Raw genomic sequence first — 18,365 nt, forward strand, 5'->3', positions numbered from 1 at the left:
TAGCAGTGTCATGCTGATACAGACAATAGTCATCACCAAACTGATCCTTCTACCGTAGACAGTATACAACAGATCAAAATGTCCTTGTACCCTTCTGCCTTTAGATTTCCGTGTAGTGTGATGAGAGGGCTAAGTCCATTCCATGAAAAACACCCTCACACTGTAATGCCACCTCGAAATTTCACTGTTGGCAGTACACTTGCAGGGATCATTCTCCTGGCATTCGACACACCCAGACCCTCCCATCGGACTGCCACATTGTAAAGCGTGATTCATCACGTTTCCAATTGTCCACTGTCCAGTGGCACTGTTCTTTACACCACTGTAGGTGGTGATTAGCGTTTACAGGAGAAATGTTTGTTTTATGGGCAGCAGCTCAACCATGGAACCCCATTCCTCTTAACTCACGATGCACAGTCATGGTGCTGACTGGACAGTTAGTAGCACTGCAGAACTCCCGGATGATTGTTTCACTCGATGTCTGGCGATTTCACAAACCATCTTCTTCAACGCTTGACGGTCCCAATCTGTCATTAAACACAGCCTACCCGACTGTGGTTTTGTTGTGCCTTCACATTTCCACTTCACAATCACATCACCGACTCTTGACTTGGGCACCTTGTCAAGAGTTGGTGACTTGGTAATTGAAATTTAGAGGGTATACTGCAAAAGTGGCTAAAAACAACTCATTAGATTAATTGGTTACTGAAGAACAATCTGATGAGCAGAGATTAGGCAGGCTATTATTCTTTATATGGCCTTGGTGACTTTCCAGGGGAGAGTGACCAAGATGGTGACAGATCTATGGAATGCGCCTTACAATGATAAGTTGAAGATATGTGGCTTACAGAAATTGGTTGACAGACAGAAAATTGGTGATATGATTGAGAGATAAAAATTAATGAAGGTTTTACAAGATTAATAGAGGAAATTTTTCCACAAAGGTCTGGTGATAGTAGGAGAACTGGGGGCGAGGGACACTTTTGGAAACTGAGCAGTTAACAAGGGTGTGAGGACTAGATTTTTACTTAGAGTAGTAATTGAGTAGAAGAGGTTGCCAGAGTCTCTTGTGGATGGCACAACTCATATATAAAGGCTAATGGCTTCAGTTCACTTGCCTTAGTATCCCATAATGCAAAGCACATATCCTTGTGGACATGTCTGCAAGGATACGTGAGTTGCCCAATTGTGAGGATACTTCACGTGCAAACTTTGTTTGCTTACGCTTGGATAAAGGATTAAACATGGAAAATAATTTTTTGGCATCTTTAATCTATAGTATAACTAAGTGGAAAAACTTTCAACATTTCTAATCCAGAGTATTTTTGTAATAAGGTGTGACACCTTTTGGCTACTTAAATATGACTTCTGCATTACTTCAACCTTGGTATCACTTATGGGCCTAGCTCCCACTGATGAGACCTCAATAAAAGTTGAAACCAGTCTGGGTAGTGACTTTTCCCATAATGAATGGCATTATACATGTCTGCAAGGATATGTGCTTTGCATTATGGGATACTAAGGCAAGTGATGTGAAGCCATTAGCCCCTATATACGAGTTGCCCAGCAGTGAAGTTACTTCATGCACAAATTATGTTTGCTTACACTTGGATAAATGATTAAACCAAGAATATAATTTATTGGCATCTTTAATCTATAGTATAACCATGTGGAAAAACTTTCAACAGTGGTCCGTACAGAGCTCTACAACACACCTATGCATCACTTACATTCAAATTCCCCATATAATACTTTTGGATGTTTGTCCATTAGTCAGCCTCTTATCCTGATTACCAACTTCATATCTGTTCTCATTTGTACCAATTTATAGGATAGTTCTATGTGGTATCCTGTCAAATGCCTTTACAAAATATAACAGTATCACCGATAAAGGAAATAAATGCAGAGCAGGCTGCTCGGCATTAATTTCATTTATTATAAAAAAAAAGTGAATAAATTACTAAGGCAAGATCTACTCTTTCATAAAATCATGCTGTCCCCACAGAGCAATGTTTCCGAAAGTGTGGTACACACACCCCAAAAGACCTTTGTAATCCCCAAATTGGGGATTACAAAGCACTTTTTTAAAATTTTGATTACTTTTTTTAATATCTTTATTGCCATATTGTCACATTTCTATTCTCTAATTATTTTTTCAATAACTAAAAAAAAAAAAAAAACTAAAGGAATTTTTTAAACAAAATATATCTCTTGGTAAAATTTAAATTCAGATAGTTCAAACTATGCTGTCAGAACTCTCTGCTAAAGTTTGGAGTCATTCCTAGGTACTGCACTTCCCTAGTGCCCACCAAAATATAAATATAGAAATGGATTTCACCAAACTAACTTGTTCCCAATAGAAACAATTTCATTTGTCATGTCTTATTAAATGCACTTTTACTGTATGTATATTTGGATTCGTAAAACTAAAAATGCATTTAATAATTAAAAATGTTTTGCATGTTTGTTATTTATTATAATGCAAATGTTAAAAAATAAATATCTGTATGATTAATTGTGTCTGAATGAAATATTATTATAACTTCTCCCAAACTGTCTTTTGCCTAAGAGGAGGGTATTGATGTTACTAAAATTTTAAAAGGGATACTTGAGTACAAAAAGTTTGGGAAATTCTGCCATGGAGAATCATATTCTCAACTGCCCATTCCTGAATTCTTTGACTAACTCGACAATATCTTAGAAGAGACTATTGAAATACTGCTGGTATATAATTTGCTACCTCTTGCATGATCTCAGACTTAAAATTATAATAGTTTGATCGCAGAACTGCCAATTCGCTTACACATTCTCATAACTCACAGGCAATATCCTATGGACCTATTCACATTAAGATTCTGCAATATTCTAAGAGCTTACAATTAGTCCATTTCTATTCTTGCATCAGCCATTGTAACATCTGGAACTGCAATCAATATGCCCAGCTGGATGGCACACCTCTGCAAAGTGATTACTCAATAACTATTTTTCTTCTTCTGTTGGCACTACAGCCCCATGTAGGGGCCTTGACCTCCCATTTTTGGGTTTCATAACTCACTACAAGGTGGGGTCGTTACCCCCACGCTCATCCATGCATAATTGTCTGTAAAGCGTTGTGTTCTTAAGACCAGTTTGCCTGCTTTGCGGGAGGAAAAACTCCAGATAAAGTGGGGAGAAAAACCCTGCAGTCCACGTCCGGCTAACTTGGCTTGCCTGAGAAAGATCCTTAGTCACTCACATCAGCAATGAGAATCGAGCGCAGGACACTCCTTTTCCAGGTATATGGTTGCGGAGCACATAACCATTCGGCTAACTGCACGGACTACTACTATTTTATTGGGCAACACCTCCAGGGAGTCCAAAGACTCATCAAGGGAGGGCATCTACATCAACGCCATCTACTGCCAACCACCATCACTAGTATTTTCACAGACAATCACAAACAGCCCACGGCAGGATTCGAACTCACATGATACTACTCACCCATCTAACTCCTACTTTTATCCTCCTGACTTTGGATATACAGTCTGATACTATTTTCTTCAAACATCCTTTGACTATCTTCCATGCACTTGAACATCTTCCACTTCCAAATTCTTATGCTATTTCAATGTTTCAAGTTGCTCCCTCGGTTTGTTATAATCACCTACTCTGTAGTTTCACATATATCCCTTCTTAACTGCCACATCTAGTAATCTCCCAAATCAAATTACATGATCACCCCCCCCCCCCCCCCAAATCAGAAACATTCTGACAAATCCTCTGATGTTTTCACCAGATTCAGTGCTCTTAAACATCAACTTAAACAACTCTTAACTGCTGTATAGATTCCATTCTCTCTTTATGTGACCATTCCATGCTTCTAATCTATTCCCATAGTTGAAGTCGCAAATAAGATCAACCAATAATAAATTTGTGCCCTGCACCTATTGTGCTAATATTACATTATATTCCTTAATAAAACTACTACCAGTCTTCAGGATTAACTAAATGTGGAATAACCAATGTAGCAAACTTATGAAAATCAGAATAAAAAGAAACTCTAAAGTAGATAGCAGATAGGAATGCAGAACATCAATTGCATTCTCAATGGAGAACTTTGGAAATCAAATGATTAATCAAAGACTACAGATCACATATGACATTCTGAGGACAATCAGAATGAGCAGCTAGCAGAAGCAAAATCATAATAAAAATTCAGATATTAAAAAGGAACTCATGATTAAGGTGATATGGTCATTTAAACAAGGATAGCAAAACAGATATCTATTACCAGGAATAAGATTCAAAAGGCCATCTAGGTGGAGTGATCTGTTAGAGGTCTGAAAGGAAAGATTTAACAATACTAGAGACCTGACAAATAACAGATTATCTTTATACTTCTATGGTTGTTGGAATATATATGATATTGGTGTTTTACTGGAAGCCGTAAGAGTTTTTTACCTTAAAACTGATGTATTTAATGCTCTGAATTTAAGTGTATTTTTTAAGTTATCTTTATCCCAGGAAAGTAGACCACACACCTCATCAAGCTGACAGACAAAATAAATTTATTTATGATATACTTCAGATAAGTTGACAAAATATAAACTTTTCTGTAGTTTTTTTTTATTATTTTTTATTTTTTTTTATTTTTTTAACATACATTTGATTAAGAATACCAATTGATTACTAAGTTACTAGAACATGAGCTTCTCAGTATGACTGCACCATACTAGTGAAAATTAGCAACATTAATGTTGTGTTCAGAAATTTTCAATCTCAAAATACACACGGTATTCAAAAGCTAAGAATGAGCTGCATTTTTACCTGTAAATTAAAAAAATTTTCATGACTATAACCAAATATGAACATGAATTTTATTGCCAGAATACTAATAAATTATATTACACAAAAAAGTGTTATACATTTCATACAAATTAAATTGCAATACATTTTTGGCAAAAGTTACAAATTTCCTAAGGATATAGTTAAGGAATTAATATACATTGCTTACAAAAAACTATGCAGAGAGACACTGCAGTATGGAATGTGTCCACCTGGAACTGTGATGAAGCTCTCACAACATCATACCATGCTTAGCACTAAGTGATTCATGAATTCTTGAAGCAAACTGGTCCACTCCTTTTTTAGAGCAAGGTTAAGGCCTTATTTATTTTCTGGAGAGGAATTTTGAGCAAAATGAATCTCCCTATTGCACCCCAAACAAGTTCTATAGGGTTGAGATCAGCTCTGAGTGAGTGTACAGGCCACTCAATTTGATTAATATCCTCGGACTCCAGAAATATCTTGACTACTCTTGTATGATGTGGTGTGGCACTGTCATCCATAAAAATGAATTCTTCGCCTACAGCACCATGGAATGATCAAACATGACATTGAGGAATTTTGTTGCAATATCATTCACCAGTCATAGTTCCTTTTGTCAGCACTTGAAGCTCAGTGCATCCATTAAGTATAATGCCTCCCCCATAACATGATCTCAGCACCACCGTACCTATCCTTTTAAAGAACATTCTCATAATTGTAAGTAGTACCACTTTCCTCTAGAATCAGAGGAAAGATTAAAATGGCTCTCATCTGTAAAGATGACATTAGCCCACTGGTGTCTTGTACAATTTTTATGGATACTTCATCACTGAAAACGTGCTCTACAATGAGCTATGGGCAAAGGGATGTAGGTCTCATACGTCTTGCCACAGTTAGTGGAGATATTTTGCCACAGTTAGTGGAGACCTATCTTGGTGTGTTGATTACGGTTTGCTGTTATAACCAAAAATCTGTCTTCATGCTCCGTGGAAGAGTGAGGGTGACCTCTTAGCAAATGTCTGGAACACATTCCACTGGCTTGAAATACTGCCCTGAGCCTATGTGTACCTGCTTTCTTCTCAAATTGTCAGTTATACAAATTGCCACAAGCTGAATCATCTGAATTTGCAGTTGTAATCTTCAGAAATAGTGTTTGTCCTTAGGTTTTGGACACCTGTGTGTGGGAAATTTCTTCTATTATATATAAACAATGATGTACACCAGGAATCAATCTACCAAATGTTGGAGTAATTCCTCAAGTGACTTTAAGAAAAAAAAAGTTTATATCTATAGGTCCATTTTCAAACTACTATAGAGACATGACAATTGTAAGAAGCTAGAATACTGTAAAATCGCGTATAGAAGGATTTTTACAAAAATACCTCATATACCGATTTTAGTGGAAAACAAAATTCTATTCAATATACTTGTAATTAATTAGCAAAATTTGTTATGCTTAGTAATATGGAAATAAAATTTAGTGAATTGTTAAATAATGTAACCGCCAAAATTTTGTAAAAAAACAAAGAAAGTTAAGTATAAATTAAATTGTGACAAAAGAAAGCTCCAGATAAAGAAATATTCCAGATGGATTAACTTATCACCTAAGGCAATTACTATGATGAAGGTGAAGTGTGTACGGGGTTTCCCACCTTAATGCAACAATGGAAAAAGATGGCGGGTGCAGACCCACGAAATACCCAAGGGATTTTATCTTGTTCATTTAACCCAAGGTCAAATGAACAAGATAAAAGGGGTTACGATACAACAACGGAGGTCAGTGGTTAGAGAGTTATGCAGATACGACACGACGACATAAGCTACGAGAGTTATGATGGGAGTTACGAGGACGGAGGTCACAGGTTACAGAGTTGCAACAGAGTTTTGCTAATCATCGTCAGAGATGGTTCGTAGAGGTCAACGGGAATTTTCATAGGCTTTAGCAAAGGTGAATCGTCTTCAGGTGGAAGGCCACGCAGAAGGGGAGGCCATATCGATGTTTATGGCAGAATAAGTTCGTCTTCGTTCTGTTCTGGATCCAGGTCCAGGAAAGTTGCGGCGATTCAAGGTCAGAGTCCTATGTTCCAGCCAATAGATGCCAGTAGTACGAGATAACTCATTTTGAGTTTTTTCTGAAGATAGTTATTACCAGATTTTTTCATGCTGCCAAGTTTCCCGACATTCGCAAAAGTAAGAAGTGACTTCACAAATCCCGAAAAAAGGTACCCGTGTGCATAACCAAGATTGGAAAGTATCAGAGGAAAGTGATTTCAAGAATCTATCAGAATGGACTATTACAAAGTACGGTTTTATATATTGCTCTTACTAGAGACAGAATTTTGTGACGATGACTTGCCTAAAGTTTTTTTGATGATAGTACTTGAGGACTGTAGGCATTAAGCTAATCATTGAACTATCTTGTTCAGTTGTGTGAGAGAAAAATTAGCATTAGTTTATGGTGAAAATTTAATATGCTGATATTGTTTTCTTTTAACTAAGCCTGCCTTTTGTTAGCATGTGTAAAAAATTGCTCAGTGTGTGACTAAGTGATAGCTAAAGTAACACCATAGACACGTTTAACAGAGTTCCTTACTTAAGAGGATTAATTGTATTTTTAAACATAAGTTGTTGTTGAAGTATAAAGCCTGAATTAATTTGTAATTTTAGATTTAACCATTTTGTACATTCATTAAGTATGAATAAATTGATTTCATTGTCAAATAATTTGCTTTATTCCTGCATACCAATGCACTGCTAATAAAAATCAAATCTGTGTGTCCTAGAGTAATGGGTAGCCATGACTGTAGAATAGAAATTTTGTGTTGCAAGATTTAGTAATAAGTATGAGAGAAAGGTTCCATGTTTTGCTGAATATTTTTCTTTAGAAGGATATTCAACTCCTATCCACGACTTTTGATGGTGCAGTCGGAAATCAAATAAATTTTCAGAATTCAATTTAGAAAAACACCAGTTATTCAGACAAAGAGATTGGCTCCAACCAGAGGCAATTTCTTAGTTCTTAAGGTTTTGTACACATGAAAAATTTTATTTGCGGCCTTGAGACAAAGGGGGGAGGAATTAAGTTGAATGAGAGGATTTGAAATTAAGAGACTAAATCAGGCAACGAATTAAGAGCTCAGAATACGACTGTTAAATTAAGATTAAAATAAGGTTAAAGTTAAGTAAAGAGAAATTTTGAAGATAAGTTTTGAATAAGATGATATAAAAAGAAGATATTTTTACAAAGATGCAGCCGACAAAGATTTAATAATATAATACAACCGACATATGTTTACAATACTATGATAATGTTTATATAAGAATTAGGATTTCTAAATGTTTTATTATCATTGTAATGCTTACTCATAAGTTGAAAACTCAATTATTTTAAAAAATAAACATCAATTAAATTCTTATACTAACTGATCAAAATGTTTGCTGCATTTTACACAGTATGACGTACTGCTCAAAGCACATTATTTTGAATTTCGTAAGTAATATGTTCACTAATATGTTCATCAGGAAGGTCACGAGTCCTCAGACATGAGGAGATCTGAGAGAGAGAGAGAGATGTTTACTAAGTTCTGCTGTTTCAGGAAATTACAATGTAAATGATATTTGCACCGCCCACTGGACTCCATTGTTTTTGGCTGATTATCTATGAATGAATTTTTTCCCCCAGATGAGTGACAATTTAATGCAACTATAGTTGTTGAGGTTAGGATAGTTTGTGAGGGGCAGCAGCAGATTCACAGAACAGTCTCTCATATTTATATTTATTGGTGGAATAAGGTGGTCTTTTTCCAACAGATCCTGTGGCAGATATTCAAGACACGATCTACTAATCATGAGTAGCCATAGCAATGGAATCGGAGGTAGTCTCAGTGCTCCATGATACTGCCACTGGCCATCCTGCCTGTTTGGCCAAAGCAGAAAAGGTTGCAGTTATGGTGATGGATCACAGATAAATCCAAAAGTTGCAGATGGCCATTAGGATAGCGGATAAAAGATGCTAGTTTCTTGTATGTTAACCATAGGACTATTTCTTCAGGATATTGGCCACCTTTTCAGAGGTGCCACGGATATATGATGGTGATGGATTTATTGTAGTCTATGCTTGGATGGAAGAGAAAAGGTTGGTACACAAAAAAAAAAAAAGTTCATCTGGTGGGATTGCAGCCATTGGCTAAAAAGGTATTGTGTATGTGGTTGAGTACCAGGTCATGAGAGCAATAATATCATACTGATGGGAAGGGAGGAAATGCAATTGTTGATGACAGCATTTAAGCAGGTGTTTTCTATAGTCAGTGAAAGCCAGCGATCAATCATTATGTAAGCAGGATTTCTAAGAAGGGCAGACTGTTGTTGCTTTCTATTTCTATAGTGAATAGAAACCTTATTATAAAAATTCTCTTAATTAGAGAAAGATGCAAAAAGCTTTCTTTCATAAGTTTTCATTTTAATTAAAATTCTCTGAATTAGAGATAGATGTAAAAAGTTTTTTTAATTTAATAATAAGGGGTTACACCTTTCAATTACTTATATATGAGAAATATACACATACTGACCACTAAATTAGAAACCTTTATGCAGATGTATGTAAACATCACTTACGTAGCATACATGCAAAATACTTGGTCATGTGCATCACCATGTATTCTATCCAACTATTTAAGAATTCTGATGGTCACTAACTGTCAATAGGGTTGATCACAATGGGAAAAACAAAGGATCTTTTGGAGTTTGATAAAATTTTATTGTGGTGCCTGTCTGGCTGCAGCCATGATTTCGAAAACAACAGAGCTGACAAAAAGTGGTTTCTCAAAAGGTGAGATATCCCAAGAATTTAATCAGTAGAAAAATAACCCATATTGCTTATCTAGGAGGCATAACAGTTACGCAATGACCAGATGGAGATTGCTCGCTTTCGATGTCTATAGAAAATCCATTCACCAATAGTCACATAAGCATCATAAAAACCATGGTCAACAAGGCAAAACTGATTTGGTTAGATGACAATGCATTCACTTCTGAACTGTCACATACAGAAGGTCTTTTTATGCAATGGCTACAACCTCCACCAGATAATAAAAAAAAATAAAAGCACCCCACAGTACCACCACCCATTCCCCTCAAAACAGACTATAATTAATCCATCACTATCCCATATATCTCAGGTACCACTAAGAGCCTAAAGAAATACAATCCTGTGACAACTTTAAACCACACAAAAAATTAGCATCTCTTATCAATGACATTCTCCTAAGGACCAACTACAACCTCTGAATTTCCCTGGCTCTACTAAGTACCTTATAGCTGCAACTTTTCCTACTATGACCAAATTGGCAGGACAGCCAACATCAGGATCTTAGAGCTGAGACTACATCTGATTCCACCACCACTACAACTGCTCAGGATTATCAGACCATGTGCCTTGGATACCAACCATAGAATTCATTGAAAAAAAGGCTTCCTTACTTCACCAAAACAAATATACACGAGACTTTTCCTTTAATCTGCTTCTGCCCTCACAAAATATCCTAACCTTAACAAACATGGTTTCATGAAACTGCCTCTCATCCAGAAAAATCTCATCCACAGCTAATCCGCACAACTGTCAAGAATACTCTACCAAGCCCAACACATTGTGCAATTTAGGACTCTAGGCTTCCCTATATTTATCTTTTCTCATTCTAGTGCCTGCATGCACAGCTATCCTAGTGTACTGTTCTCCTGATGATGCCAATTTAACTTTTTTTTTTATATCACTTCTGCACATGAGGGGCCACAAGGCCTACAGGAAATAAATGCTGTATGTAGGCCAGGATCAAGAGCAACAATCTGTTGATATTATTCTTAAAGAGCTGAAGACTTTGAGGACAAAGGTAGCTAAAATAAAAGACAATGAGGAGTAACAGGTTCAGTAAGGCTGCAGTTCAACTTATAAAAGGATGTATGGCAGCTGTTGCTCATGTTCCTGTAGGTCTAGCAGAAAAATGGGGCATAATGGATGTTAGTTCTGCAGAACAATGCCCATGGAAATATCTGTAGAAGGCACACAATATGGAAACTGACCATCTATGAGACAGTAGCTGAAGAGTCTGTAAGAGAGGTCATCAATCAGATGAACTACTGTCCTTGAATGCATCAAGAATTTTTAGAGAGATCTTAGGTGCACCATCCCAAATGTGAGAGCAAGCTTTCAAGTTGGGTGGATTAGAAATTTTTGCAGGGCAAGCAACTGGACAGAAGAGAAGTAATGTCATGAGAGAAAGAGGATGAAAAGTTTTCTGGACGCTGTGATGCTACAAAAGTGATGTGATTATGCCAGGAAAGGTTAGGAGTAAGAGATGGTCTGAGAGGAGATCTGGTCTTGACTGCTGAATAGAGCATTAACAAAAGTAAGTGGAGAAGAACTAAGGATCAAGGAGAGTGGTTCAGTTTTCCACATTGTGCCTTCTACAGATATTTCCTTTTTTTTTTTTTTTTTTTTTACAAAAAGAAAACAGGCAACACTGTTTTGTAAGCAATGAAAGTGACTAAGTTGTTGTTCAATTGCAGGATGGTGTGAAGATCAATGTCTAGGACATTGATCTTAAATGAACTTGAAACTTGAGTTATTTGACCACTGCAAAGTTTATCATATGAGTAGGAAGAGTGGAGAGTGTTATCTCCCAGAAAACTATGAAACGGATTTGAGGCCAGTGAGAGTAGATCATTTATATATATGAGGGTAGAGCCCTGAGGAGCACCATATTAATAGGAAAATTTGAAGAGAGAACACCTGTCACAATTACATTCAATGAGTTAATTACAAAGGGAAGAAGGCAGACCATAGGATGGCAATTTTGCAGAGAAGCTTGATGTAGATCCTATCAAATGCCTTGGAAATGTCAAGTGGACTAGTGCGGATTTTTCCAAACTTTTCCATGGATCTTGATTGTCAAAATCCATACTGGTGGTAACTGATTAGTTGACAGTTCTCCACATGTCAAAGAAGTTGAGTGTGATGACCTCCATTTATTTTGGACCCTGATGTAAGAGCAATAGGTTGACAGTTGAATGGTTGATGCTCATCTTTTTTTTTCTTTTGAATTGGCTGTATAAGGGCTTCTTTCTATGCTGTAGAGTGGATGCCATATGAGTATAACAGTGTATATATAATAAAGAACAGGTGTTAGTTGGTGTTCAAGAACACATTTTTTGAATACAACTGGTAAAATTCCATCAGGCCAGGGCTTTTTTGTATCCATGTTGTTGAAGATTCTTCTGATGTCTTTTTGGCAGAAGGCTATAGGAGGCATGTACTGCAATGTTCCAGATAAAGAAGATTATCTGCCTTGATCATCTATGTAGGAGTTGGATGAGAAGAATGCCAAGTCAGCTTTATTATTGGGTGATTTGGAATGGATGAGAAAATGCTTTAGGTAGAGATGGAAAAAAGTTTTGCCTAATAGCTTTTATGAGGAATAAGTAGGCATGATTACCATTGACACTGGTGGCAAGTTTTCTACATTTAGCACTGGTGAAGTTAGATAGTCCTTTTTAACAATCATCTCAATAGTAAAGATAAAGAGTGTTTGGTGTATGAAGAAGATTGTTGGGAAGATCCTGGTTGGGAGGTGAATAATTTAAATCGTTACTTATAGTGAATCTCTCTGCTTTTCTTACAGCTTGGTCACTGGAATTCAAAAAAAGGAGGCCAGTTAGAACTGTGGACATTACAGTTACTAAGGACGATGCTTTACTATTAAGGAATTTGGATTGTATGAAATTGAGCTTCACAGGTAAGAAGTTAAAGGTCAAAATGAGGGAATGAAACATGAAGAAGATATGTTGGATCACAAAAAAGCACAAATACTAGTCTTGTTATAGAAGGAATCATACAGCGTGCAGCATGGACAGTGAAGATGGGTTGCTGTGGTTGTTATGGCAGAGATCTGAGATCAGAAAGTAGATTAGGCTTGGATGTCTGACCATGATGTTGGTGAAGTTAATGCAGAAGGAAAATTTTTTCTGCAAGATTTTTAAATATTAAATATTAATTAGGAATTTTTTTAAGGAGGTTAGTTATTTAATTTAACTGCAGTAACACAACATTTATATATGTTTTCTCTTTAATGCAGGTATTACAAAGATGAAGAGAAACATACAGTGAAAGTAGATACTCTTAGACATGTTGTCCATACAGAGAGCATCCAGTTTTCATGCTATAATGTTATCTCGACAGTGAAGCTCACATACCATTACATAGTCACCACCTAGGCATGACCTGGCAGTGTAGATGGCAGCAAGATTATGCACCAGCCAATCAGGAAGGCTCATAAGTATGTTACTGTTTGGTCTGTACATTATCCGAAAGCCAACCTGCAGAACCAGTTTACTGGTGTACTCTTGAGGATGGGGGGGGGGGAGAGGGGGGTACTGGATCTCTATAATGTTTGAAGGATACCACTCACACTGACACTGCATGCTGAGACTTTGGGAGGACAGAAACTGGAATCCTTGCTGTGGGAAACTAAACATGGCAACTTCGGGACCCCCCAACAAGCAAGGTGGTAATATTTCACTGGTCCATGAAGGTCATCTACCATGTAGTAGGTCTAGTTGGCATCTCCTCCAGCCAGGATGATATAGGATGATATCCTTTTTCAGCAGGAATATTCTTGACAAAATTTTGGGAAACTATTGAAGTAATAATTAAATCTATTTAGTTATTTGATCTTCTATGTTGTGATTTTTCAAATCTAAAAATGAATAACAATCAAACCTGAACAGAAATTATCATAGTGCTTTCAGATCATTTTGAAAAATACTAACTGATAATTACTGTCAATATTTCAACAGCAGCTGCTGCATCAAATACAAAAACAGTACATTAAATCAATGTTAGCATACTCTTGATTTGAAAACTTGGCATCTTTTCAGTAAAAACACACAGGTACTAAATAACACATATTTAGCAACAAATTAACAATTCAATAGCACACAACAATGAGATGCTATTTACACTATCTAATTACACTTTGAATAGTAAATAACTAGACTGCAAAACATGACGGTCGGCTAGCACTGATATAACTTTTTTGGTTTAAAATCACTCACCCAAAAAGAAGCTATAAAAAAAAGTTTTGAAAGATTTTAGCATACAATGTGTGTGTGTTTGTATGTGTGTAGTGGAGAGGAAAATTTTAAATAAATACAAATAAGATCTTTTTATACCTTAGCCTTTTTGTAGTCATATGCTTCTGGATTTATTGCCATAAACCGACGAAACTCATTTCTTGTCTCTGTATTTGCAGAAACCATATATGGAGTTTTTCCCTGTTTATCCCTGCAAATTTCAAGTGTTCATAACTAATACAAAAAAACAAATCAATATTATATTCTTAATTTAACTGTTTATAAATAAGATTTTGTTAACAATGTCTCAATATAACAAATTCATAAGGCTCAACTTGAAAGCTATTTTGCAATTAGCAAATTAATTAAAGCAGCATGAGTGACTTGCATTACTAACATGATATATCAATATCACACTATAATGGTTTAGATCAATACATATAAAAATGGAAGTACATAAAATCCTAATGGATTTTATATAAGTAGAATATAAACTAGAACGATGAAAAGAAATCAGAAGGATAAATCAGTGGCATAAGTATTCTTTAGTGTGTGTGTGTGTGTGTGTGTGTGTATATATATATATATATACATATATACACAACAGACAAAAGTATATTAGTATATGGTTAAAAGAAAGAACAGGGGAAAAAAAATCATTGGTTGAAGAACTACTACAAGTACACAGATAGCAATGAATGAGAATCTTTGTAAAAGTGCTTAGATGAGGCAGTATCTGAATGTATCCCTAGATTTCGAAGAATAGACAGGATGGGGGTGAAATGGATGAGCAACCTTATTAAGCAAGAGATCCATAAGAAGAAAATTATGTGCAAGTTATATCATGAGAATAAGAGAGGAGTTATGAAATATATAATGTGCAAACCAGAAAAATTAATAAGTTCCAATTAATCATAATTAACAAGTATTGTGAGGAAAGCTAAATTGGAGTATGAAACAAAAATTATCTGTGCAGACTAAAAGCAACCCAAAAGAATTTTATCATTATGCTGCAAGTAAAAGAAAGAATGAATGTGGAAGAATAACTTGAAAAAATGAGGATGGTACTTTAGTATTAGAAACGAATGAGATTGTTAAAATTAAAGAGTGCTCACTTTGTTAAGATATACAAACTAGAAACATGGTGTGCAGTGCTACCACTACATTGGATGAAGAGATAGAGGTGCATGAGAATGAGGTCGAAGAGCTGTCATGTAACCTGGATAATTCGGTAATAGGGACAAATGACATATCAGCACTTAGGCGAAAGGAATATTCAGCCAAATTGGATAAGGCTTTGACATGTTTGTATAACTCTAGTCTCAGCTCAGAAAATATACCACAGGATGGAAAGAATGTAGGAAAGTCATATCATAGAAGGAATTTGCTAAACAAAAGTGTCTAGTTTAAAAATGTGATATCATTCCTGAGTCTCAGCTCAGGAATGATACCAGAGGAATGGAAGGAATGTATGATAGTTCCATTGCACAAGGGTGGTGCAAAAAACTGATGTGTCTAACTACTGACCTATGAGTATCTCTGGTGTGGTGGTGAAGATTTTAGAGAAGATGGTAAGAACTCACATACAAAAATGGGTAGACAGACAAGCTATACTTTGCAAGAAACAGCATTTTATAAGAAGGTTATGGTTGAGTTGGATAAAGGGAATGGATTCACTATGATACTATCAGATTTTGCTAAGGCATTTGATAGGATACCACATGAAAGGCTATTGCATAAACTAGAGAATATGGTCATATTTGTAAATTTAGGGACACAAAAACACACGTGTGGAACAGATTATTTTATTAATTACTAATAAAATAAACTTGACGTTTCAACTCCTGTATCGAGGTCATCATCGGAAGAATACAAGTGTATACGGAACCAAGCTACATACTCATGCCCTGTATACTGGTAAACCTAAATCTACGTAATTAATTAATCCTTTTCCCTAGCCTGACCTCTAGTGATAAAATAAATAAATAAATAAATACAACTACAATAAACCACTAAAGTCCTCATGTATTAATATTCTTCTGGATAGTTCTGATTGTTATAATATGATTTCTTTTAGTTGCTATTGAATGTTACAAACACTTCACCAGGTTGTCTTCTTGTAGTGGGATTTTTCTATGGATAGTTTAGGTTGTTATACAGGTTGTTGTAGGGTCCTCTGCATTCTTGAAATGGTTAGGCCATCATTTTTGTTGAGATTTGGGTTATGTTTGAACATTTCACATGAGTCTTTAAATTTTCTCTCAAACCAGGTTTTGGTGCTGTGTAGGGACTTGGTATTTTTCCAATCAATTCTGTGGTATGTTTGGAGTGCATGGTCAGAAAGACCGGTTTTTCCAAAATGGAGGTATTTAATGTGTCGCTTGTGTTCGTCTTGTCTGATTGGGATAGTTCACCCTGTTTCCCCTATGTATGGTATGTTACATGTGCATTGTATTTTGTATACCCTTGGGCGGGCAAGGTGTGGAAGAGGATCTTTAGAAGAACCGAGTAGGTGTCTTAACTTATTTGGGGGTTTAAAGGTGGTTTTAATGTTGTATTTGCATAGTGTTCTATTTTTTCAGAAATGCCTCTAACATAAGGAATGGCAATAGCATTATTGAAATCTTTTTTTTTTGTTCTTACTGGTATCTTTATGGAGGATCTTGTGAATAGTTTTTTTACTGTATCCATTTTTTATAAATGTTTGATTGATGATCTTGTATTCCTGGTTTAGAGCCTGTTCATTAGAACAAATAGAGCTCTGTGTTTAAGGGTGCTTATGACACCTAGTTTTTGTGTTGGGTGGTGGTAAGAATTATTGTATGTATTGGCCTGTGTGTGTGTGTGTGTGTGTGTGTGTGTGTGTGTGTGCAGGTTTGCAGTAAACTGAGAAGGAGAGACAACCAGAGGGAAGATGTGTGTCTAGGAAAGGAAGAGAGTTGTTTTCTTCCATTTCAATGGTGAATTGGATAAGTTTGTGTTGATTCCCTGTAGTGGTTCTCAGTAAGATCTGCAAAATACCTCTCTATAGCTGCGATCGTCTCTTGATTCGAAAAACACTGATCAGCGAAGAAGAAGAGTTTTAGTTTTGACAAGAGGTAGAAGTCAGAGTGAACCAAATCTGGAGCGTAGGGTGGATGTTCCAACAATTCATAGTGCAGATCACTTAATTTTCCCATTGCCAAAACACCTTTGTGGGCAGGTGCATTGTCCTGATGAAAGATGATTTTTTTCGTCTAGTCTGGTTAAATGATCGGAATAATATTCCCCAGTTATTGTTTTACCCTTTTCAAGATAATTAATAAACAAAATGCCTTTAGCATCCCAAAACACTGATGCCATGACCTTTCCTATTGATGGAACCGACTATGTCTTCTTTGGCGCTGAACAACCGGCTTCTGTCCTCTGTTTTGACTGCTGTTTGGATTCTGGTGTGTAATGGTGAATCCAAGTCTCATCAATAGTAATAAATCGACACACAAAATTAGTTTTATTCTTGTTAAAACGGTCCAGGCACTGTTCAGAGATTTTCATGCGAGTGTTTTGATCTGCTGTGAGCAAGCATGGCACCCATCTTGAGCAAAGCTTTTTGATTTGCAATTCTTCATGTAAAATATATCCTACACATTCTTTTGAAATGCCTATAGTCTTGGCAATTCCACACACTTTGACTCGCCAGTCATCCAATACCATATTGTGCACTTGATCAATGATTTCTGGTGTTGTTACACTTTTTGGACGTCCTTCATGTGGATCATCTTCAAGGCTGGCACGGCCACATTTAAACTTGGCAGCCCATTTTTTAATTGTCGAAAACGAAGGTGAAGAGTGTCCATAAACTTTATGAACTTTGAATGAATTTCTTTTGGTGTTAAACCTTCTTTTACAAAGAATTTTATAACCGCACGATACTCAGTTTTATCAATTTCAAGGGATACAAACACACTTTTGCCAAACTACTTGATAGAATGACTTGCAATTTCACATGGAATTTTACATCACAATTTCAATGGAAGCTTATGACAGATATACCAACTTAGGGAAAAAAAAATCTTTCCAATAGCGTTGCCATCTATGGTCAAGGCCGAGAACTTTTCAGACCACCCTTGTAGTCCCCCTCCACCAATGTAAATTCTCTGTCATGGTGACATATGATTGATAAACTTTAGCAGTAGTGTGTGTTGGAGTTGCTCTAAAGGAGGAAGAATATTAATATTCATTTTATTAATAATTAGTAATTATATGAGCATTTTTAATTAAAAAATATTTTGAGCACATTCTTAATGACCTGTGGTCTTAATTACCAGGGAGAGTACAATAAAGCATACATTTTGTTTTTATTACTGTTATTTTACAAGATTAGGGTGAGGCAATGCAAATCAGAACAATGGCGGCAAAGACATCATTTAGAGAATTCAATGATGAAAAATTTTGTA

At 36.0% G+C, this 18,365-nt stretch overlaps 1 protein-coding gene across 5 annotated transcripts in view; it reads right to left on the reverse strand.

The window, feature by feature from the left end:
- LOC150100368 (tRNA endonuclease ANKZF1-like) overlaps nucleotides 1–18,365 on the reverse strand; it is a 197,498-nt gene that overhangs the window by 23,228 nt on the left and 155,905 nt on the right. For 3 of the 5 annotated variants that reach the window (XM_090402734.1, XM_090402733.1, XM_090402737.1), the window contains one exon: nucleotides 14,029–14,140. In XM_090402734.1, coding sequence (XP_090258860.1) covers nucleotides 14,029–14,140 — 112 coding nt within the window. Of the gene's footprint in view, nucleotides 1–14,028; nucleotides 14,164–18,365 lie in introns of those variants that run through there. The other 2 variants (XM_090402735.1, XM_090402736.1) reach the window with 2 other exon arrangements.

Source organism: Typopeltis vanoorti, chromosome 13, assembly GCF_054136105.1.
Source record: "Typopeltis vanoorti isolate ZY-2024b chromosome 13, IOZ_Tvanoo_1.0, whole genome shotgun sequence".
Lineage (NCBI taxonomy): Eukaryota > Metazoa > Arthropoda > Arachnida > Uropygi > Thelyphonidae > Typopeltis > Typopeltis vanoorti.